Source organism: Pocillopora damicornis, chromosome 11, assembly GCF_964200805.1.
Source record: "Pocillopora damicornis chromosome 11, jaPocDami1.2, whole genome shotgun sequence".
Taxonomy (NCBI): Eukaryota; Metazoa; Cnidaria; class Anthozoa; order Scleractinia; family Pocilloporidae; genus Pocillopora; species Pocillopora damicornis.
This window is the reverse complement of record NC_142680.1, coordinates 20458248-20482084: the sequence shown is the minus strand read 5'-3', so window position 1 is coordinate 20482084 and position 23837 is coordinate 20458248. Positions and strand designations below refer to the sequence as shown.

The following is a 23837-nucleotide window of genomic DNA, read 5'->3' as shown; positions in this document are numbered from 1 at the left end:
CCCTCTCTAAGGGAAATCAGACGAAATAAAGGTTTGCAAAGAACACTGTTCATTCAACCATTTCATTCTTGTGTTTTTCACCTTACCATGTTCTCATCAATTTCCAGCACTCAAATCAAACAATACCTACAATTCCTCCACTCAATCTGACAAAGGACTAACGCTCAAAGTTGGGTGTAAAATAATTAATTCCACCTCTAAACTGCTACCAGGTCTTCCCTAATCTATTACAACTTGCATGTACACTTATAAATGATAAAATGTCCTAAGCTTTGGGGAAACATGGTGTTCTAATCTTATTTCACAATCTCTACAATTGCATACTTACAATCTCATTTGATTAATTTCTTCACATACGTAAAAGACCACCATAATTAAGGTGAAAATCTCACAAACACCACGCTGAGAATCAGCTTCACCCCCATATTGGGTGGGGTCTACTGTTGTGGAAGCACTCAGCAGAGAGTATGACAAACACAGCAAAAAAAACAAATATAATGCTGCTTGAAGGCTGAGTAAAAAACAAGGTTACAAGTTGTATAAGTAAATGTAATTCTTAAATTGTACTTAACCATTATTTTGCTTTAATTTATGTTCTATTTTAACTGTTTTTAGTGAATGATCAACAAGCCATATCATGGCATCTTGCTAAGACACAATTTATCATGTTCCTCTTTTGCAAAAAGAAGGTCAGGACTGGCAAACAACATCCTTACATGACTTTTTTATTATTTTAAACTAAAAGTCTTTTTCTGCTCCTTAAATCCACTGTTAACCCTTCTTCTGTTCTGATACATCTCTGGTAGCTCGGGTCATCAGCATAACAATTTTATATTAAAGTGAATTAAATGATAATCCAGAAAAAAACTGTTCAATTTTTCCTTTGTGATTAATATACATCTAAATTTTAAGAATTACCTCAGAAAAAAGTGTCCATAACTTTTCCATTTTGTTTTAATCAGCATTCTAACAACAGGATGTTGCAGAGCCTCCTGAAAAATTGTGAAGCCAAATGGAAATGTCTAGGTAAGAATATAAGTGCTCTAAAACTAGAGAAACAAGAAATTTTCTTGCGTGTACCATTCCAAAATCTTTTCACAGGATGTGTTGGTTGTTCTTAACTCTTAAGAGCATTTCTCCAAATACACATTGTGTGAGAACTAAACAAAGAATGATCATTTTTTTAAAAATTCTATCCTTGCCTTATTTCTGTTCTTTGCAATGACATGTAAACAAGACTTGTCCCTCCAATTGAAATATTTGTTATCTGTCTGTCCATGTCCTTCTAGCATCAAGACTTTTGGGGGCCTTCCTCCCTCGTCACCATCCAAAATATGATAATAAAAATGATAGTCCAAAGGATCATCTGTGATTGTACGCCAGGCACCCTCAACTACCTCCTTCTCTTTTTCATTTTCATAGCTATCCTTCCGTTTTGGAAGGTGTGGCCAGTGAGGGAGCATCATCTGATCCAGAACAGCTAAGACTGTTTTCTGTGGAAAGCACATGCATACAGTGTATGCCAGCTTTCAATTTCTGAATGGTACTTGTAAATTAAATGTAAAATTATACAGCTAAGATGTGGTTTTCCTTGATGACATGCATGACTTAAAATGTAAGCTATATGTTTGTTAAGATTTCAGCACGAGGGTCACAATTTACAGAAAGAGATCTGTTCATAACAAGTTATCATAAAATGCTTTAATCATGTGTTTTTATAGGAACACTCCGAGCATTTTTTCGGTTGATAAATACACAAATTCAAAATACCTACCTGCATTTTAGAGTTCTCAATAATGGACTTGAAACTGAAGAAAGATGGGTGAGGATTTGTCATATCAAATGGTCTCCAAACAAACAACATCTGGACCCTGGTGACAGCAAGATACTGTAACATGTTAAAAAATATAAATTCCACAACACTTAAACTAGGAAAATTTATGTCATTTCAATATTTCAGGCTCTTTTGCAAGTTTTTTTCTTCCTTGGAAAGATGCTTTAAAAAACAGCCCTAAAAGAATTCTGAAACTGAGCTACCCTTTTGGGGCTTAAGTAAATGTAGCTTGGTGTTGAGCTTTTCCAGGTGAGTAAGCAAGCAAAAAAAGGTGATTTTTAAACGGAGAGGTCCACCTTGCCTTGAAAGCTCTATTTGAGAACATTTCCTAGCTAATTAAACAAGAGGAAACAATTTCTTTATAGTTTCAGTAAGCACCATACCTATCATGCCACATCATCCTGATCAAATATGCAGCCACCTCATCATTTCCAGATACTAAAGCCAACTCAACTGGTAACATAGTTCTCTTTTTCCTAACCACTTCTGTCTGCATAGTTAGAAGCACAGGAAACTTCTCTACAAATGTTTTAGTGACCTGTAAAAATCCCAGCTCTGAGGCATAGTGCAACAATGTCTTTCTTGCTTTGTCTTTTTCATCCCTGAATGTCTGGTATTTGTTATTTGCATTTAGTTCACTTTCTATCATAATCTCCAGAAGATTATTTATCTGCAAGACAGCAACATCATGGGTGTAATTATTGATTAATGATAGAATTCATTGTCTCAATGTTATCATCACACATTGGGTTACTTTGTTGGAAAGATATTCAATTGTTTGATGGCATTAACCCAGGCTTGATCATGCACATGAAATTCTTATTTTCTAATACTGCACTTCACATGTACCTACCATTTCACTATGTCAAGTGCCACCTGATTTTTTTTACGTGTTCACATACCCTTCAATGCCACACAATGATACAATTAGTCGACGAATTACTCAAACAAAACTTATATAATTTTACCTTCTGTTCAAGGCCTAACAATCTATCAGGATTTTCTTTGTACTGTTTAGATGCTGGTCACTGTTTCAGCATCACAAGTGCTGGATCCGCACTTTCCAATTTTCCATTATCTCTGTACTTCTGGGCCAGTCTTTCAACAATAATTAGATCCATGGCTTTACTCCATGACAGTCCTTGACTCTGCCTACAACGAACCTACACACAAAGGGGTGACACTGGTGTTCCCTTTTATGGTGGATTAGGAGAACAGCCGAGAATGGCAAAGAAGAAAAGCCTAGCAAGGATTGTATTGCAAAGATTATTGCCATTACCATGTCATCACCACTGTTTTTCTAAAAATATGAGTGAAGGAATGAAATGTTTAAAAATGGATTTCGAGGCCATTGAAATGTAATCTACACGTAACTGATCAAATTCTCTGAGAAATAATCAGATTAAAGTTTCCACTGTCTTTAAAAGTCATGCAAGTGATGAAAGCAGCAAATACCAAAACAGGTTCCAATAAATTTCACGGAACCAAAACAATGGTAGTCATGCAGGTTCTCATATTTCCTTTCGCCATTGTCGTTCATAAATTAAGTTATATGCCGAAGTTTAAAATTCTATAGGTTATAGGTTCAAAAAGCTTTTAAGATTTAACTGATAAAAGATTTTAATCGCTTGATTAAGCTTACTTTTCGCCAGAACTCCTCGTCATATTCATGTTGAAAGCCATCCTCTTGAGGATGAGAAACGTCAATTTCAGGCTGAGGTTCGTGATTATTGTTGACAATTTTTCCGTTTTGCTCCAACAGTTCTTGATCTTCTTTACTCATTTTAAATCCCTAATTACCGGCCATATCCAAAATTAATTTTCGCACGTTGTCATTTAAATGCAGTACTTGGAGTCTCACACAGTTTCTTCACCACCAGTGCAGCGAGGTACGAATAGTTTTGATGGCACAGCGGTTGCTCACAGAGCATGCGTAGACAAATCAGGAAAAGGATCCCTTGTGACCATTTTCCTCTAAAAATAATAAATGGCTACGATCACTGCGCAAACTCCTTGAGCACATGCAATGGTCATGGAAGTGGGGAGACTTGCAGATACTACTTACCGTAAAATGTTTTAAGAATAACGGGAAAGTAAGCGTATCTTAAAGCGAGATTTGTTACGTGAAAAGAGACCAAGTACAACTGATCGAGCTAAGGTCAATGCCATCTATCTGTTATCAATAACAAATAAATATCAAGGGATATATCTGGATGCTCGGCTGTACACGATATTTGATTGTTTAAACGTAAATAAGATTGCGAGTGGTGAATCGCGCGTACTGCCGACTAAAGCAGCAAACTTACTACATCATAATCTTTAAAGGTAGAAGAACACCCCACAATATACCGTGTGTAAACTTACTACACGCGGTAGAGCGCCCGGAGGCCTAAAGTCAATGATAAAACGGACAAATAATGTATAAAACTTAAATTTAAAAATGATTCAGCAAGAATTTCATCAACCCCTTAGTTCACGATGCAAGCAATTAATCGATAGATAAGAACAGGTGCGAAAACAGTAGACTATATATCTTTCCCAGCCAACGCTGGAACAATTGCAAATTCCTGATTCGTCTATATACCTCTTGCCTAGAGTTTACAGAAAAATGCGCACGCAAAAGATTCGCTCATCTTGCATCAACTCCTGCCGTTCCATGCAAACCAAGCAGCGTGAAGTATTGTTAAAACTTTGCACGTATAGAATTGTGAAATTAAACAAGAATGCACGCACTAACTGCTTCCCACTTCCAGTAGATCAAATCATACAGTAGTGCATGGCGTCGACGCGGCATTTTGATGTGCGCTTTCGGGACTACGATTTGTGTGAGGTGTCATCTGAGAGTTTCTCACACCTCAAATCAAAACGGTAAGGAAATCCCATGCATTTGCTTTTCTCATATGCAAATTCAGGGATGAAATAAAATTTCGCGAGTCAGATTTTTCTTGTAACCATTCAAATCATGATCATTTCGCACGTTTGCCCTTGGTATATATTATAGCTGAATAGAGAATGCTCTCTTTGACTTGCACTTAATGGTTGAAAGTTGCACTTTGGGCTACTTATCTCAAAGATTGAGAGATACCAGTCTGTTTCAGTCAAATTTGAATTATTCAAGTTCAAAAACGAACCCTGGTGGGCAGTGCTTCTTTGGTCGTTTCTCAGTACCCTCGCACACCCGAATTCAAGAGGTCAGAAATGAAGTACGTGATGTTTCTACATACTGAAGGCGAGAAGATCAAAGCTAGAAAACTAAGAGATTACTTGCAGGGAAGGCTGCGGAACATAGCAGATTTGAGAACTATCGCCCAAATATCAGCTGAGGAACAAGATTTCAGATGTGACCTTCGCTACCATGGGGACTGCTTCGTTTTGGTTGGATCACGCCACGCTTCTTCCCTGATCAAAGGCAAACAACAAGAGGCCGACGACGACTTTCTTACTTTTGACGGAAAGGTAATACACGAAGAGTTCTCAGGAAACAGAGAATTTATTGACAAACTGATAATTGTATACTTGACAACGGAAAGAGCCAACGATGACTGGATCCCAGATGGTCTCGATGAAAAGAGAATCTTTAATCTGCAAGGCGAAAAAATTGTGGAAAGTCCCTTGCTGTACCAGCTTGAGTATTCAATAAGGAAAATATTGCTTGGAGACTCCTTTATGATGTAGAGAACCTACCGTCTCATAACTCCGAGACATGAAAACTTGAAATGTAAGTAATCTTCTAGAAACTGAGGCTGAGAGACGTTTAAATGATAAGTTTGATAAGTTTTTGCGCTGTTGAGCAGTATTTGCGGCAGTCCTTTACATTATAAATTAAATATTTAACGTTCATATAGTGTGCAGGCAGATACTTCGAAAATTGATCTTTTTGACATTTGATCAGAGTGTAATCAATTAAGTTTAAATTCTAAGAAATGTGTTATAAAGGATGGAAGAAAATGCCACGGAAACTGCAATCAAAAGACAAATAATTATAAATCATTAGATTCTTGACTAACTCAGCGATCAAGACCGAAAGTGTGCAATCAATCCATTGTTAAAGTACCGCTTGATTTTGAAAGTTTGTGCGAAAAATAAAGTGTCACTGTCACAACCTTAGGCGAACAACTCCCCCCCCCGAAAGTGTTCATTGCTTTAACATGTTAATGAGAAGACGATAGTTAGTTACCTAGTCATGAAATATTTCCTGAGAGGACTAAAACAGACCCTTACCAAGCTCAAGAAATGTTAGAGTTTCCTGAGAATTGAAAATGTACATCTGGCTATACACTCACAGAACTGTAAATAACTAGACTGATTGTGACATGGACGTGGAAGCAAGATAACTTGGAAAGCGGACTTTAGTAATTTTAATCTTTGTATCATACCGATTTGCATTTAATCATCATTTCCCGTATTTTCTTCTTGAATTGAGCTGTTTTGGTCGGCTTCGTTTTTTCTCACATGGTTACGCAATTTTTTTGTAGGTGAATCACCTGTCTCACCACATTTGTTCTCAATGATTGTTGTTGTTACTTTTTTTAACATAAAAGCCCTGATTTAGAAGAAAAGCCTTAATTGCAGCTTAGTTAGCAATCTGACGAAATTATCATGATAACCATCACTCTCTATCTTCCCCTCAAAGGCAGTTAACATCCAATGATCAAGTGACGATAATGGCCAAAAAAAGTGGCACAGATCATCTTTCTATTAATGGAATGTACACAGGTACAAGTATTAATCTTGCCCAGGCCTCAGCTGTTTGATCATCTTTCTCATCATATCCCTGAAAAAGAAAAAAGAATAGGAATGATTTCTAATTGAATTCAGAGAAATTAAAAATTAATCTCGAAATCCAATGATTCCGCTAAAGTTTAGCGGCGTTTGGGGCAATTTACTCCAATCTCTTTTTCTAATTGGCTCCTTCTGATACTTCCTTTGAGATGATTATCGGTATGGTTGATTCAATTTTGGTATTATGACTCTCAATCAAAATGTGCTCTGTTTGGTTCATTGGATCCATGAATAACAATAACCTTACGGCGAGAAAAGGAAACAATTGAAAAATGTTCATTACCTTATCGAATTAAGTTTCTCTTCGACCGACTCCCAAGGACTGCGATCTTCACTGAATTCAAGAAGTTCTACAAAACAAACAGAAATGAAAAACACTTACAAAAAAAGAAACTTACATCATTTGACTGCAGATTTCCTTTTACCTACCGTGGAGGAGAAATAACAAAGAATAGAAGAAAAACTTATCTCTCAGATTTACTTCATAGCTTTCACTGATCAAAAAAGTTTATAACCGGTAGACTGCCCAACTTATCGTTTTCACGCTGCTTCACCCGGGCCCAGTAACAACGCCCTATTAATCTCTTACGAGTCTCCATCCCAACTGACAACAGCTTAAGATGATATATTTAACACCGCAGTATTATTCCAAAGTATTTTAATACCGACCTTTTGCGAGTTTCATTTCACTGATCCAGTCTCTCTCCTTGTAATGCTTAGTGCGCAAATTCTGCAGAGAGAAAATTCGTACAAAAAAAATCAATCACTTCCTCACATCCGTTCTCGCCTTCTCAATTACTTTCGTGATCGCACATGGTCTCAATAACACAAACCAGCACATGCCTCTCAATGCTCGATTCTCATAGGCTCTTTCACTGAACACTTACCAAAAAAGGAAATCTCTCCATGCGCGTGAGCTGTAATATACGATCCACATCATATTCCAGACGAGCGACTTTCTTGGCCTGAGTGTAGGTCGTACTCATCTGTGCAATGAGAATGTTAAGAAGGATCACAGTCACCGTGCCCATGTAGGCCATCATAAACAGAACTGACAGCCAGCTGCAAGGAGAAAAAAATATTCAATTCTTGAAGGTAAATTTGCCTGAACCAACTATGTAAAGGAGGAAACAAAATATTCCGTTTATAAAAAACTAACTGAAAGAACGCTAACCACCACTTACTTGAAATGTAAGTGATCTTCTAGCATTGGCTTTTGCTCAAACAGAGCACTAAATCCGCTCAACAGCAAATCCCCAAAGCCACTAAAGGTAAATTAAATATCTTTAGCAATTTTTATCGTACACAACATTCCCGAGTTACAACCTGGACTGAAGTAACAAATTTTGAAAACGCACCTGAACGGTTGGTCTTGATCTGAGTAACAAAGCGATAATGATAAGGCACCACAGAAAGAAATACATATTACAGCAAAAACTGCCATGGATCTTGTGACGTCATGTAAAACTATCTTAGCCAAAGTATGTGTGTATAATCCTGTGGTTCTGAAAAAGATGAGGCAGAGGACTACTTTAATGACTTAAATCAAGACAGCGAACGGGAATTATCTTAAAAGTACGGAATATGCATAACGATACACTAAATACTCGTTGTGATAAATTACAGATTTGCTGATACAAGGGGGAAATTTGGAGGTAAGTAGCAAATGCTCCAATAAAGTAAACCTTGATTGTGGGCTACCTTACCTTGTTACACAAGAAAACTTAAATATCCTCAGGAAGTTGAACAGGAAAGTTAAAGATGCCACCAGCCACTGTATATCACTCTCAGCATATCGCAAGGGAATCATACACAAGATCAACAGCAGGCCTAACCAGTCAAGCAAGGTTATCCACTCTGTGAAATAGGAATGCCTTTCTCTGTGGGAAATCAGGCAAAGATACGTTTACCCTGTGACGGGACTGTAGCAAAAATAGGATGCTGTAAGACCAATACTTATAACCCATCAAATATTTTTGCTCATCCTGCGTGATTAGTCTAAAGGTATCACATGACCAAATATTCCCCATATGAACTGAGGAATATCCCTGGAGATTATCTGTTCCTCACAGCTCACAGTTTTCCTCAAAGTAATCCCCCTTGAAAAACTGTTCACATCTTAGAACAGATATAAATGTCAGCAGACAAATATCTGTGCATTGTTTATTGAAAGATAAATAAGGACTAGATTATTCACCTTGCTCTTCAGTTCACAGGTTGTTATGTTGAGTCAGTATAATATATGATAGGATTACCTATAGCTATAGGTAGCTATAATTACCCACATTTTCATTTGATGGATTTCCTCACAGATGTAAAAGACTGCCATAATAATAGTGACAATCCCACAAAATCCTCGCAGGAAATCTGGTACATCAGTGTACAGTGTGGGGTCCAGTTTTGAAGAGGCATGCAGCAGGGAATATGACAAGAACAGCAAGAAGATGACAAAGGATCCTGCTTGAAGACTGTTGAACAATAACAAGATTTATAAGATTGTATAAATTCCCGTGAAAAGCATCAATATTTTAACAACAAGTTTAGGACAAAAACTGTAATTTCTGAAGGGGACATTGATAAGAAAAGTCAGACACTAAATTATGAAGTTGAGTTACTTTTAATTATCTCTGTAACAGGATTAGATCTAAATAATGCAACTGCATAAAAATCCAGCAGCTTGCACCTCTTTTGAACTATCTCTACATATTGCTCACTGTGTGTGTAGTACTGTGGCTGTGATAGAAAGACTTGATTATTACAAATTTCATTCAGTTTGCTTTGTTTCCCATTCTTAATCCTTACAGCATTTTCTCTAAGTTCAATCACCAGTCTTCCTCTCTAAAACAAAAAAAAATCAACCCTCTAACTTAACAATTATTATGATCATTATCATAAATACCAGGGTTATCTCTCTTTTGCCTGGAATCAGTAGATAAAGAACCACTCCCATCCATTTATGCGCCAATGCTAGATGCTTTTAATCAGCATTGAATGCACACTACAATGACTTCTACCACCTTGACTTAACATCTAGCTTTGTGCATTAAGTACCAAGCAAATAATTGTATCAACTCTACCTTAAAAGCCAGTGTCCATAACTTTTCCATTTTGTTTTAACCAACATTCTAACCACAGGATGCTGCAAAGCCTCCTAAGGTTAGAAGTGAAAACCTTCTCAGCAACAAAATAAAATACACAATCTTAATAAACAAATTTTGTGTTCTTAGCCTTACCTTATTATAGCTCTTTGCAATCATGTGTAAACATGACTTGTCTCTCCTGTTAAAATATTTGTTAGTTATCTTCTCTTTCCACCCTGAGGCCACAATCTTTGGGGGCCGTCCTCCCTCATCACCATCCAAGATATGATAAAAAAAGTGATATTCCAATGGATCATCTGTGATTGTGTTCCAGGCCCCTTCAATCCCCTCCTTTTCTTCTTCATTTTCATAGCTTTCTTTGCGTTTTGGAAGGTGTGGCCAGTGAGGATTCACCATTTGATCCAGTATAGCCACTACTGTTTTCTATGAATGTTCCACAAAATATCTCTAAGGTTGATAAATTCTATAGATTACACACTATTCCATTTTAATAATGTGTATGATCACCCCCTTCAAGTTTTCATAATAAAGTTTGTTATGGCACAGCAAACAGCCACACATGTCAATACATCTGGGGCATAATAATAACATCTGAGCAAAATGCACAGAAACCAGAAGCTCTAGTACTGTTATTTAAGAGCCTCTTCTGTGATAATAACATCTCAATATAACTGGAAGTATGTGAAGTATGTTTACCTTATACAGATTACAACTGTATACTGATGGACTGTCTTTGAGACTGTACATGGGCCATTATATAAAACCCTCACCTCCATTTTAGGATTCTCAATAATACTCTTGAAGCTGAAGAAAGATGGCTGAGGATTTGTCATCTTGCCATCTGGTCTCCAAGAAAATAAGCCTTGGACTCTAGCAACAATGACAAAGCAAGAAATGTATTGTACCAAGACTGACTAATCCTTTAATTTTCCTAAAAGATGGGTATCATTCTTCAATGTTGTATGTTTTCATTTAGACAAGAACATAGAAGAATAAAGGTTTACTAGATAGCAAATGGGCAGTTTGATTTTCACAGGGACAACTTTGTCAATAACATGCTCTTAAAGTTAAATACACTCAAAAGCAAGGGAGTTTTTGTTTTGATTCCATTTCCCCTTAACTCAATACAGCAAGTAATTGTACCTTTTATGCCACATACTCCTTATCAAATATGCTGCCACCTCATCCCTCTCTGCTATCAGTGCTAACTCTACTGGTAGCATGGCCCTTTTATCCTTATAATCTCTTGTCTTCAAATACAGTAGCCCTGGACATTTCTTCACCAGGTTTTTGGTGACATGCAAAAAGCCAAGTTCAGCGGCGTAGTGCAGCAATGTCTTCCTTGACTTGTCCTCTTTGTCTTTGAACCTCTGGTATCTATTGTCTGAGTTGAGTTCACTTTCTAAAAGAATCTTCAAAAGACGATTCATCTGCAAAGAAGCATTTTTACATAAATATAAACAAAACAAATTGCATTAAAAAACTCTTCTCAAAAAGAGATGTGCTTATGTGTCAATGATGTCCAAATACCTTGAATGTATAAATCAACAAACAGGGTATTGTTCAACAGTAATTAACTTCCACACCTTCTGTTCAAGACCTTGGAGTTGATCAGAGTTATCTTTGTACTGGCTAGACGCTGGCCACTGCTTCAACATCAACAGTGCTGGATCTTCACCTTCCTGTTCTCCATTGTCCTTGTACTCTTGAATTAAATTTTCAATTTGCACTTCATCCAAAGCTCTATTCCAAGACAATAATCCTTCATTCTGCTTTTGATGAACCTGTAAGTTTCAGCTATATTAATTACTTCCAGACATTGTCATGGTGATATCCCAAAAAGAATTATAACAGATGCATTATTGTTTCCATTCTAACTGCTCATTTAAAATCAAAGCATATGGTACCTTGTTTCTGAAAACATAAGACGCAGCGTTTCTTCTGAAATGAAATTTCAAGTAGTTTAAGGGAGTTTGGATCTAGAAGACTTCTAAACAGCCTAGCTGATAAATTAGGGGATTTTTTTTTACTCCAGATTAACGAGTGTAAATCTCAAGATTGTTGGTTCAATGGACAAAGAACCTAATTTAGGTAATTAAAGAGTAGTTAATGAGTAATTTATTTGAGACTGTTTGAACTTATGGCATATCGTTTAAAATGATTGAATTGAAAACCATCATTTTCAGACAGTTTAGTTTTATAGCTTCTTTTTCTGCGAAGGTTGTGACTTAAGGTCTCTCTCATAGCACACAATGATAAGCTTGAAGAATATTAGATTACCTTGGTCCAGAACTCTTCGTCAAATTTAATGTCCATGAAATCCACTTGCTGATCAGTTTGAGCTAGAGGTTCGCGTTCGATGTCATCCTGTATTTCCTTCCACATTTGTAGATCAGTTATAACCAGTTCTATCGCGCCTCTTAGTCTTAAATTTAAGCCACATTTAGCATGCACAACGATTTCCTCTAACCCAAAATGTGTGCCGAGTCGAGCCGCCGCCTGCTCATCTCTTCCCACGTCTGGAGGAGGATCGGGAGACTGGATTGGTTTGTTCCCAGGCCCACTCTATCCCAACACTCTTAACACAAGGGCCCACTCAACTAATCAAAGTGCTCTGTGAGCAAACTCGTGAATTGACAGATGACTTACATAATTTTTGGATTATGTTTAAGGTTATCTGGCTTAGGGAATTTTTTTGTTGATTGTCATATTTAGAGTACGAGCAGTAGTTCAGTGTTCGCTAATTTAGCAAAGAAACAAAGAAACGTTGGGATAAGAAGGCATTACAATTGAAATGATCATGCTATTACATTTGACAAGGGAGAATGATGTTATGTGTTTTAAACATTTATTTTCTTTTTAGAGGGCACGGTAACGAATCCTGCAATCTGATTGATTTTTTACTCGGTCAGTATTTTCCTATCTCTGCCCACGGGCCACGGTAACGCTTTCTTGAGTCGCCGAGTACGTCCCAACTTTCGTTGCCATTTTTCATAAATATATCTCCTTTTTTCGGCTGGGCAGTATTTTTAAGCAAACACGTCGGTCACTACCTCAAGCATAACTTATGAATCCTCTCTTTTCTCTCTCTCAAATCACTTTGATCGACGGAAAAATATTGGTTTCAGAGTAAATTTGTATAAGCAATAGTGTCAATTACGTTGGTTGACAAGCGGCCTAAAAACCGTCTGCAGTTAATTTTAATCGTTCACAAAAAGTACATAGAAAGTTAAAACGTGAAGTATTTGCTTACAGTTAAACTGAACGATGTAACTTTTATTCATTTAATATCTAGATTTTCTCAAACAATTTGTTCGTAGTAAAAGAGCGAGCGAAGTTTTAATTTAAGTTCTACAACAAATTTACGCTCTCAGTGAGTCTTTCCGAGTCTATTCAATTTGGACATTTGTACCGTAACTTGCACAATAGAAACTGAAGGAGTTCAATGAGAAAAGGCCGCGTTAAATCCCCGTTTGTTTCGTTGGAGTGTGCCATTCGAATTTAGTTTTCGTGGAGGAAAGACCAGGTTTACACACGCCATTGCAGCAAACAAACGAACAAACTCTTACAACTTCAAAATAAAAAAATTGAATTTACTTGCATTTATTTTCCACGCCGTTTACTTAATGAACAGAGGTAAATCTTCGTTCATGAATGAATCGTCGATAAGAGTGAATAATACTTTCCGTTAGATCATTGACTGTTTTTGAAGAAAACATTGTGGTGACAGTCCGTAGCCAAACTAGTTCCGTTGTTTTTCAAATGTTCTTGCGCTTTTTTTTTCTTATGCGCTCCCTAATTGACAGTGAAGAAATGTAAAATGGTTTCCGTGTTTACATATAGCCTGATGTAAACACGCGGGAGGTTGGGAGAACACGAGATAAGCGTAGTAAACCACGACGCGAAGCGGAGCGGTTTCCAGCTTATCGAGTGTTCTCCCAACCTCCCAAGTGTTTACATCAGGCTATGTAAACACGGAAACCATTTTACATTTCTTTTATAAAATAACTAATAAAAGAGGAACGAAAACCGTGTTTACATACGCTCATGTAAAATGGTTTTATGGCCAATTAGAGCGCGCGTACTAATTGAATTATTTCATAAAATTTTATGGAAAACGAAGGTTGTTCTCTTATTTCAGTGTGAATCCTCGCACGCCTGCCAGTCGCTAACGCCGCTCGTTGAAACTAAAACGAAAAAAAAAAACTCTTTTAAGATTATCATTGGCTTCTTTTTCACCTCACCACTATTCTTAGCAACAAAGGTCGCCATTTCGTTTGTTTATTACACGCCAAAAACTATCAAATGCACTTAAAAGCTTAAAATTGAAAAAAAGTTTACAGGAATCGACCAATCGAGCGAGGGAGTGCCATTCTCCGCATCATATCTACAACTCGCTCTTGCGCATGCGCACAATTAACGAGTTAAAAATAGATAAGAGAGAAAGGGAAGTAACTGAATAAATTAATCGAAATGAATTTTTGGGCGAATTTTTAATAAATAATTCTCGACCTCAAGACTGACGGGAAGTACACATGTTGACGCACCACAAAACTAGGTATAGCTTTCAGAAGCCAAGTCTGAAACCTTACGAGGAAAATGGCCTGTTTATTTCAGATCTGACTCACGTCAGGATCTGAAGAACTGGGCGACACACCTGTACCAACAATTTCAAGGCATAGTCCTTCCACCTTTGGTTATCAAAAACCCTGCCTCCGGGCGAAAGGGGGAGAAAAATGTGAGACGAGCGCTTTTGTTTTTCATTGCGTTCATGGAGCTGCTAATTACATGAATGAAAGAGGGCAAGAACTGAGAAAAAATATTCGCTGGAAAATGGTCTTTTTTCATGCCTTCGTTTAGAAACTAAGGTGTCATATCAACTTTGTGTTTAATCAGAGTTTCCGATACCTTGAAGAAATGAGAAAAACGGCCTGCAACTTCATTTTAGCACTTTAAATTAGAGTTGAGAAGTGCCGATGACAGCATTCACATAACTGCAGATGCTATTTAACATGAATGCCACGTTCATTTCGCACGCAATTTACACGTGATTCTGGAATAAACGATGGGCGTTCGTTTGCAACCAGTTGCGGGCTGATGCTCTTGTGGAATAAAATCGACTTCACCTTCCAAGATTTCGCTACGATTTCAAAAAGCTTTCTTCAACCGTCACTTTGAGTCACTGTCAATTCACTGACGAACCACAGAAGTTTGTTTCAGTCTTCAGCCCCATCTAACCACTACGCCCAGATTCAGGTATAAAAATGAAATACGTTTTGTTTCTGTATACTGAGAGAGACAGCGACGAAGCTGAAGAACTCAAGGATTATTTGCAAGTCAGCCGCTTACGAGGGGTGGCAGATATGAGAAATATCACTGGAATTTTTGCTGAAGGACAAGATTTCAGGGAAGAACTTTGTCGCAGTGACTGTGTGGTACTTATTGGGTCCCATGGTGCTTCGACCCTCATTCGAGAGAAGAAACAAGAAGTCGACGATGACTTTATTTCTTTTGACGGTGAAGTGATTCATGAAGAGTTGACAGAAAACCAAGAACTTGTCAGGGACAGACTGATTATTGTTTTCCTTAAAGAGAGGACCAAGAATGATTGGATCCCAGATGGTTTTAACGAAAAAAGGGTATTTAATCTACAAGGTGGAAAAATTAAGGAAGGTCCCTTGCTATACCAGCTTGAATATTGCATACGACGAGTACTACTCGGACCAGATATTTAATGCTGTAGAGTAGAGGTAGACAATTGATCCACACACAGTTTGCCACCTGTGAAACTGTGGGTTTTTGACTGACTGAACCATAAGACATTGCAGAAGGCCTTTTTTGTGGCTTTAGTGTGTTACCATAATTATCGTGTTGTTTGCAATTATATTTCCACTTCATTCGATGCACGAATCAGAGAAACTGGTAAATACAATTAGCTCCTACTGTTAAAGTACTTGTTGTCGTTGTTTTTTTGATGGTTGATTCATTGTGTTAAAAAATAATTACGAGCAAGATTTCCGCACAGCCCCATACTTTGTTATGCAAACTGTTCTTGTGTAAAGAAAACAATGGCGGAAATAATAGATTGTCTTCGGAGTAGGGCTTTGCTTTAGCAAGGTATGGGGCTATTACGGAAATCTCTCCCAACTGAAAAGTGATAAACTGTAGTTGCTCTGTAAGATCTAGCTCGTTCTTTCGTCGTAATTAAGTTGACTTATTGGTAGGAACTTTGTAGCAAGGAAGCCGAGAAGAAAATGTTTATCACGCTATCTTGAGTGAGCAAGACAAATTGTTTTAAGTTTACAGATTAACAAAGAAGTTCGCGGAAAACTGAAATCATACTGTTAAACGGCGGACAAACAATTGTATCTCTTGATAAAATGTATTTATTAATTTTTCTTAGTAATGCCCATTTTAAGGCAATATTTCTGCACACACCCATACTTCATTATGAATACAATTCTTTGTAGACAGAAAACCATAGTGCTAAGAATAGATTGCCTTTGATCCATGAGTTCAATGAAGAATAAAGAAATAGGTGATTTTAGGGGATAAAATTCAATGAAAATCTATCCACGCTTTGGAAAACTGAGAGAATTTTCCCTTCATTTTACAAAATGGTGCCATTTTCAGTTATCTCAGTCGTGCATCGGTGAATCTGTGCCTTAAATTTGGTTTATAAACAAAAGATAATTAAAAATGAAATTCTGCTGTACGACTTTTGATTTGTTCAATATGAGCTTTCCCCTTAAATAAGAAATACCTTCGTACAACATTTGAAAAAGCTCTGTTACACAAAATGGAGTATGTACTATAAAAGGCTTTTTAGGTATAATTCAATAGCGTATGTGACCCAATCACAGAGTTAGTGCTATTCTCAAAAGACTAGAAAATTTTTTGCACCTGAAAACCAGAAAAAGACTAACTTAAGGCATCCGAAAAAGAACACAGATATTGTCCAAAAGTTTTTTAGTTGTTTTCTAAGGGTTTAATCGCTACCAAAACACTAAACCTAGTTTCATAAAATTGATTATATTGATCAGCGAATCAATGAATAATAGAATAATAAAATCAAATCTAACTAAAAATTTCAAAACAATTAAAATGAACTTAAATTCTTGCGCCTTCTTGCGTTTTGTACTGGATTGTGAAATTTTGAGGTCTAGTGAGAAGACACGTTCAGTTTTCTTCTACGCTCTATTTTTGTTGTCGTCTTTGTTTACTAGCACTTGTTTTAATCTTGCCCAGGCCTCATCTGTTTGACCATCTTTCTCATCATATCCCTGGAAAAGGCAGCACACACTTAGGAAGATGCTGCAATACTCAACAGCGAATGAGTAAGGTGGATTAGGTAGGTTGAACAGTTGTATTGGAAGGATTTTGACCAAAAAACTTGCGCCACCTTGTCAACCAATCAGATGTCCTCTTTGTGAGCTCGATCACTTTCAGTTAAGAGTCGAAAGAGGTGTAAAAAAGCGTTATTCTTACCTGATTGCTTCAATTTTCTCTTCCACTGGCTCCCAAGGATTACGATCTTCATAGTATTCAAGAAGATCTAGAAAAAAGCCAAGATCGCAAACCAACACAAAAAGAAACTTCAATGTATCAATGGGCTAAAAATTTGAATTACGTTTTAGTTCTATGCTTCTTAACAATTTGATAGGTGTAGGAAAGTATCGACTTGATACAGCACATTGTTCTCCCTGGCATAGAAGAAACAAAAAAATATGCTCTCTCTTATTGCTTCAAGACTTCTAAATAATGAAAGAGGAGGGCTTCTATCGTGAGCAACCTTTCTTCCCTTTTTAATCTAGCGAAACTCAGCAGCAACTTCTTATTTGTTTAATTATCAGTTTCCATTCGCTAACTAACTTTTTCAATTATATCACAAGAGCATAATACGCCTAATTCGGCAGCCTAAATTCTGACTAAATCAAATTTTAAACTACAGACCTCGTGCGAGATTCATTTCACTGATCCAGCCTCCCTCCTTGTAATACTTCACGCGTAATTTCTGCACAGAGAAAAGTCGTTCACTGTCACTCACTGCGCTTGCCCAATCCGCTTTCTCATTTATACTTGCACGAATACGCAGCGCATTTGCACGTTCGCAATCGGCGTGAACTTGTTCACGCTCTTTCTCATTACATAACGGATATTTACCAGAAAAGGAAATCTCTCCATCCGTGTGAGCTGTAAAATCCGATCCACATCATATTCCAGACGAGCGACTTTTTTGGCCTGTGTGTATGTCGTACTCATTTGTGCAATGAGAATGTTGAGCAAAATCACAGTCACTGTTCCCATGTAGGCCATCATTAACAGAACCGACAGCCTGCTGCAGGAAAATAAAAATAATCACAAACTTCGGCTAAACTACAAGAAACGAATGCATAAGTTACTTATCATATGGTGCAGCAGGCCTAGCCAAATCCGGCCCAATTTTTTATTAAAGACCTGATATCTGATCCCCTTGAACTGTCATTTACAACTCAGTTCGACGCAGTCGTTACGTGCAAAGAGAAGCAATATCTTTAAAGAATAGTAGCACCTACTTAAAAGTTGAGTAATTTTCCGCCATTGGATATTGCTCGAACAGCGCACGAAGTCCACTCAACAAAACGTCTCCAAGACCACTAAAAGAAAAATCAAAATTAAAAGTAGTAGGTTAGGTTTTAGCGCTTTGCATGCGTTATGTTTACCAGTAAATTGCTTTTGCAAAAGGGCGAGAATTCTTTGAATAAATACAAAATCTAACCAGCAAAGAGCAAATCAAATTAAACTAGTTCCAAAGGAAATTCTCGATTACTGACTTGTAAGAAACGATGGCTAAATTATTTTTGTCAGTACAACTTCATAGCTTTGTTAAGGAGATATACTCAACAGAGACGCACCGAAGTTCTTGGTTTTCACTGGATCCGGAGTAACAAAGTGATAAACTCAGGGCACCACAGAAGGAGAAAAAGATCACAATAAAAACTGCCATGGATCTTGTTACATCATGTAAAATGATCTTAGCCAAGGTTTGTGTGTACAATCCTGTAGTCCTAGGAAAGATGTAATGTAATGTTAGGTTAGATTGACGAAGGGATGAGTTTTGATTCATCAGTGCTCTTTCCGAACTCAAGCAATCAATTGGGAGTTGTAAGTTACCTTGACACACATGAAAATTTGAATATTCTCATGAAGTTAAACAAGAAGGCCAAAGATGTCACCATCCACTGTGCCTTATGATCCATGTACCGTAAGGGTATTATACACAGGATCAACAGAAGGCCTAACCAGTCAAACAAGGTCATCCACTCTGAGAAATAAGAACGCACCTCTCTACAAGAAATCAGACGATTAGTATATGTAATCGCTCCTCTTCTAGCATTCCACGCAGGTTTTTGGTATAAAAAATCATCTGAACTTCTTATCGATTGTATAAGGCGTGAGAGAACACAAATGAACCGCTTATGTGTTATTATGGTTTAAGAAAAATCTGACGCGCCTTAAGGTTCGTTTTTTAAGAAAATTAATTATAAAAACGAAAAAAAAAGAAGTGTTTGGATGCTTCAGAATGGCCATTTTGTTACTCTGCTTTCTGTCCGTATTTTTGCCCTCTTCTACACCGAGGCATACCTGGTGCGTTCCTAATATGGTAAAATAGGTTAAATGGGAAATAATAATTAACAATATTAACAAGTTTCCACGTTTCTGCACTCAACAATCTGATGTTAACTCACCGTTACAATACTTACATTCTTATTTGATTTATCTCCTCACAGATGTAAAACACAACCATAAGTAGAGTGATAACCTCACAAAATCCACGCAGTGAGTCTAGTGCACGGCTGTAATGGGTGGGGTCCAGTTTGGTAGAGGCATGCAGCAGAGAATATGACATGCACAGCAAAAAGATGCAAAATAATGCCGCTTGGAGGCTACAGAAAAGAAAAGAAATTACAACTCCATCATTCTGTTGGAGGAAAATGGAGAAAGGGAAAGGTGTAAGAAATTCAAACAAAGATATAGAACAGTAAGATCTTGGTAACCTGTCTAATATTTTTGTAATAAACCTTTGATAAATCAAAGGGTTAAATTTTGACAGTACCATGCATTCACAGTGTTCCAAGGAACACTATGATAAGATTGAACCACTTTGCATAGTTTTTTCACTAGCTGGTATGTATGGAGTGGCAAAAATTAAGCTCAATTCTGTTTTTATCACTCTACATCAATACTTAACTCAACACCCATATGGAAGGATATGATACAGCTATTTCTAAAATTTATGGTAAGGAGCCTCCAAACACAACTGATTCACCTAAGGAATAAGTGTCCATAACTTTTCCATTTTGTTTTAATCAACATTCTGACCACAGGATGCTGCAAAGCTTCCTAAAAATAAAAACAAAGAACTGATCTCAGTCTAAAGCACGAGTTAAGACTGATCTAAGAATCAAACTACTGCAGTTGTTGGAATCATCAACAGATAAATTTGAATGTTTCTACTGTTTCTGCATATCTTAACCCTTTAAGTCCCACTAGTGACCAAGACAGAACTTCTCCTTACACTATCATTACAATATCAAGCAGACAAGTAATGAGAATAAAGAAGAATATCAATTGGGGAAGTATTAGTTGATCCAATTCCAAATTCTCCAAACTAACATCATATGAATTGTATTGCAGACAGTGAGGAGAATTATTAATGAGATCTTGGGAGTTAAAGATTAAAGTGACATTACACATTTTACTTCAGCTACCATCTCTTAGCATTTACCAGTATTTTTTACTGGCATTTACCAGTATTTTATTAAAACTTACTTTGTTGTTGCTCTTTACAATGGCATGTAAACAAGACTTGTCTTTCCAGTTAAAATATTTGTTTTCTATCTGCTGGTGTCCATCTGAAGCCATAATCTTTGGGGGTCTTCCACCCTCATCTCCATCCAAAATATGGTAAGAAAAATGATAGTTCAGTGGATCATCAGAAATTGTATTCCAGACTCCCTCAATTGCCTCCCTCTCTTCTTCAGTTTCATAGTTTTCTTGTCGCTGTGGAAGATACGGCCAGTGAGGGTTCATCATCTGGTCTAACACAGCCACTATGGTTCTCTGTGAATAACACAAATCAGAACATGTTTCAATAAAAACAGTTCTATTGAACATGTAAGTTAAATGACTTCAAAGAGGTAATAATACCAAAAAAGTAATAATCAATCTGATCTTTACCACATGGTTGCATACCACAACATAATGTTTAGTATTAGTAATTTGATAATCTTATTAATAATTTCAATTATTACAAATAACAATGACAGCAATAAAGATGACAATACTAATAATGATGACAAAGATGATGATGATTATGATAATAATGTTTTCTTCCCTAGGAATATGGCAAATGTGCAGATAGAGTAATTGGCATTAGGGCTGGTTACTCCCTCATTCACCTAAATACCAGATTCACATCTCAAGAGGTTTTCTGGATAGGAAACTATCCAAATTTCCCAAGAAAGACAACTTCAAGGTTTAGTGAGGAAGTGTGTTACTTAAAACAACGGCTTTAACTGGCTTCAGAATGATAAGCTTTGAAATACGAAGATGGAGGCACCACCCCACCCCTCAATTTTTGTGACTCGCTAAAGGAAATGGTTTTTCCATTATTTTTTGACAGAAAATGTTACTTAATAGCTGTTATGTAATGTAATGTATTGTGCATATCAAACTTGAGGATCCACCAGCAGCTTTTCATAGCCCAATGATTCAACTGCTTAATGAAAAAGTGAACCTGTGGTCCCTTTGAATGTAGTTACTCAAAACAAGCTCACCCTCATCTTAGGGTTCTCAATAATTGCCTTGAAACTGAAGAAGGATGGTTTAGGTTTGGTCATTTTGCCTGGTGTCCAGGAAAATAATTTTTGAATGCTGAAAAGAACAGACAAAATAACTCATTACTTGAGAAGTAATGTAAAGTTTTCAGTACTCTTTTTGATCAGGTTCTCAAACAAAGCTTTCTTAATCTGGTCATCATAAAGAAAAAAATTTCCATTCATTTAAATAATGAAACCTAGTTCATCATTTTGTTCAAATGATGGGACAAATAATAAATTGTTGGAGAGAACTTTTAAGAATTTCAATTTCCTGGCAAATTAAATTGATATCTTCAAGACCAAACTGCCCTGGCTTCCTAAATTCTACCTTGTAGAAAACAAATACATGTTTATTAACATAGTAAACATGTTTCTATATCTACCTTTCATGTGACATAACTCTGATCAGAAATGCGGCCACATTGTCTTTCTCTCCTTCCATTGCCAATTCCACTGGCAACATGGCTCTTTTCTTCACAGGTTCCAATTGATCTTCTGTTGTCATGGTCATCAGCTGGGGATGTTTCCTCACAAGTGTTTTCGTGACGTGTAAAAAGCCAAGCTCTGCTGCATAATGCATCAGGGTCTTTCTTGTTTTGTCATATTCATCTTGAAACACTCTGTATCTGTTCCCTGAATTAAGTTCACTTTCAAAAAGAATCTCCAAAAACCGATTTATCTGCGAAACGCATAATCAAAAGCATCGTGAGTAAATGACACATTGACCTCAAATGTTCTATACTAGTTGTGTGGAGCAGGATGTATCCACTCTTCGTCAAGTTTTTGTAGACAGTACTTCTGTGCAATGCAATGGATAAATTTTCACGAGTAGGAATTTGCTGAAAGTGAAATAGACATCATCGCAATTCATAACCTCACATGCAGTGTAACCATCTTTTGCTTAATCACCTTAATCAACTTAATACTCGCGCTTTTTGTCGACTAAAATTCTCCATATGGCTACTGAAGAAAAAAGTTCAGTCACCACTTGGTCTGCGCTTTAATAAGTTAATTTTGAGCTCTGAAAATGAAAGATATCAACATACCAGTTGCTCAAGTCCACGAAGTTTATCGGGATTATCTTTGTACTGTTCAGATGCAGGCCACTTTTTCAACATTAAAAGTGCTGGATCCTCGCTGTCAAGTTCTCCGCTGTCCTTGTATTTCCAAATCAATTTCTCAACATGAACTTCATCCATGGCTCGATTCCATGACAACCCTTAATTTGTTCTGCTTTTGATGGACCTTGATCATGATAAATGGATCAAGCTGGTGATCAACAGAAGATTAAACATGCGACAGAAGTACCACTAAAAAAGCTGAAAAATGAAGTCACAACGCTCGTCGTTTAACTTATATTCCAAATTCATTACCCTAAACCAGAACTCCTCGTCGAATGCATCTACAATGAAATCTTGCTCATATTCACGACAGCGATTCATCTCATGCCGGTCTCCTTGTTCGTTGCCTTTTACAGCGCGCTTTCCCTCGCTCATTCCTGGATCTTTAAGCAATAGCCACATTGAAGTTATATTTATTTAATATACATCATCTTTTACGTAAATAAAGCCAAGGTTTTCGCAAGCAGGCTCTTTCCTGTTGGTCAGTACCTCAACAACAACTTACGCGACACGAGCTATAACTAATTTATCCCCAGGGATTACCCGCTCCTCAATTGACGACCGAGAGGCCACTGGGTAACAGGTTATAGGTAGACTACCAACGTAAATTTCATTGCCACGAGTCATTTTATTATTAAATTTTAGAGCTTTAAGAAATATTCAATTAATCCACCAGATAAACGTTCCCTTTCTGAGAAAAATGTGACTTCTGTTTCTACCCTAACTGACCTTGAAGAAGAAACAAATTCAGAGCTAGAGAATCTTTATTGCTGGCTGCAAGCCAATAACCTTAGCCTAAATGTAACGAGAACTAAGTTTATGGTCATTGGCTCTCGCCAGAAAATTCTTGTAGAGAACTATGACAATATTAGTATCAAATTACAAGACCAAGTTGTCAGGAAAGTTGATCACGTTAAATCAATAGGCGTTGTGGTCGACGATCGGCTTTCCTGGTCGAACCACGTTGACAAAATTCTTAGAAAGGTATCTTCCGCAATAGGTGTCCTTAAACGCAGTTTCAGTTTCAGCAGTGCTTTTTAGTGGAACTCATTACCTGAGAATGTCAAAGAAATCTGATAAAAAGGTAAACTTAAAAGGCGATTTAACTGTGTATTTGTCATTTGATTCTCACTCGGCA

General features: G+C 37.1%; 2 protein-coding genes across 3 annotated transcripts; both read right to left on the bottom strand.

The window, feature by feature from the left end:
- Positions 1 to 5308: 5308 nt before the first annotated feature.
- On the bottom strand, positions 5309 to 12236 carry LOC149038110 (uncharacterized). The gene is made up of 14 exons (XM_089186259.1): positions 11998 to 12236; positions 11304 to 11501; positions 10861 to 11147; positions 10488 to 10587; positions 9850 to 10140; positions 9694 to 9767; positions 8902 to 9084; positions 8323 to 8496; positions 7975 to 8121; positions 7801 to 7881; positions 7504 to 7678; positions 7286 to 7346; positions 6900 to 6966; positions 5309 to 6608 (listed from the first exon to the last, which is right to left on the bottom strand). The coding sequence occupies exons 1-14, from the start codon at positions 12100 to 12102 to the stop codon at positions 6560 to 6562; spliced, it is 1992 nt and encodes a 663-aa protein (XP_089042385.1). The 5' UTR covers positions 12103 to 12236; the 3' UTR covers positions 5309 to 6559.
- Positions 12237 to 18870: 6634 nt separating this feature from the next.
- Positions 18871 to 23201, bottom strand: LOC149038109 (uncharacterized). 2 transcript variants are annotated; one of them, XM_089188558.1, is made up of 7 exons: positions 22952 to 23201; positions 22625 to 22823; positions 21962 to 22257; positions 21537 to 21633; positions 20530 to 20820; positions 20027 to 20100; positions 18871 to 19643 (listed from the first exon to the last, which is right to left on the bottom strand). In XM_089188558.1, exons 2-7 carry the CDS (start codon positions 22775 to 22777, stop codon positions 19457 to 19459), a joined length of 1098 nt encoding a protein of 365 aa, XP_089044684.1. In that variant the 5' UTR covers positions 22778 to 22823; positions 22952 to 23201; the 3' UTR covers positions 18871 to 19456. The 2 variants fall into 2 exon arrangements, with proteins under 2 accessions (XP_089044684.1, XP_089044685.1); XM_089188559.1 differs by having other exon boundaries at positions 19416 to 19643; positions 20530 to 20760; positions 22625 to 23201.
- Between the last annotated feature and the right edge of the window lie 636 nt (positions 23202 to 23837).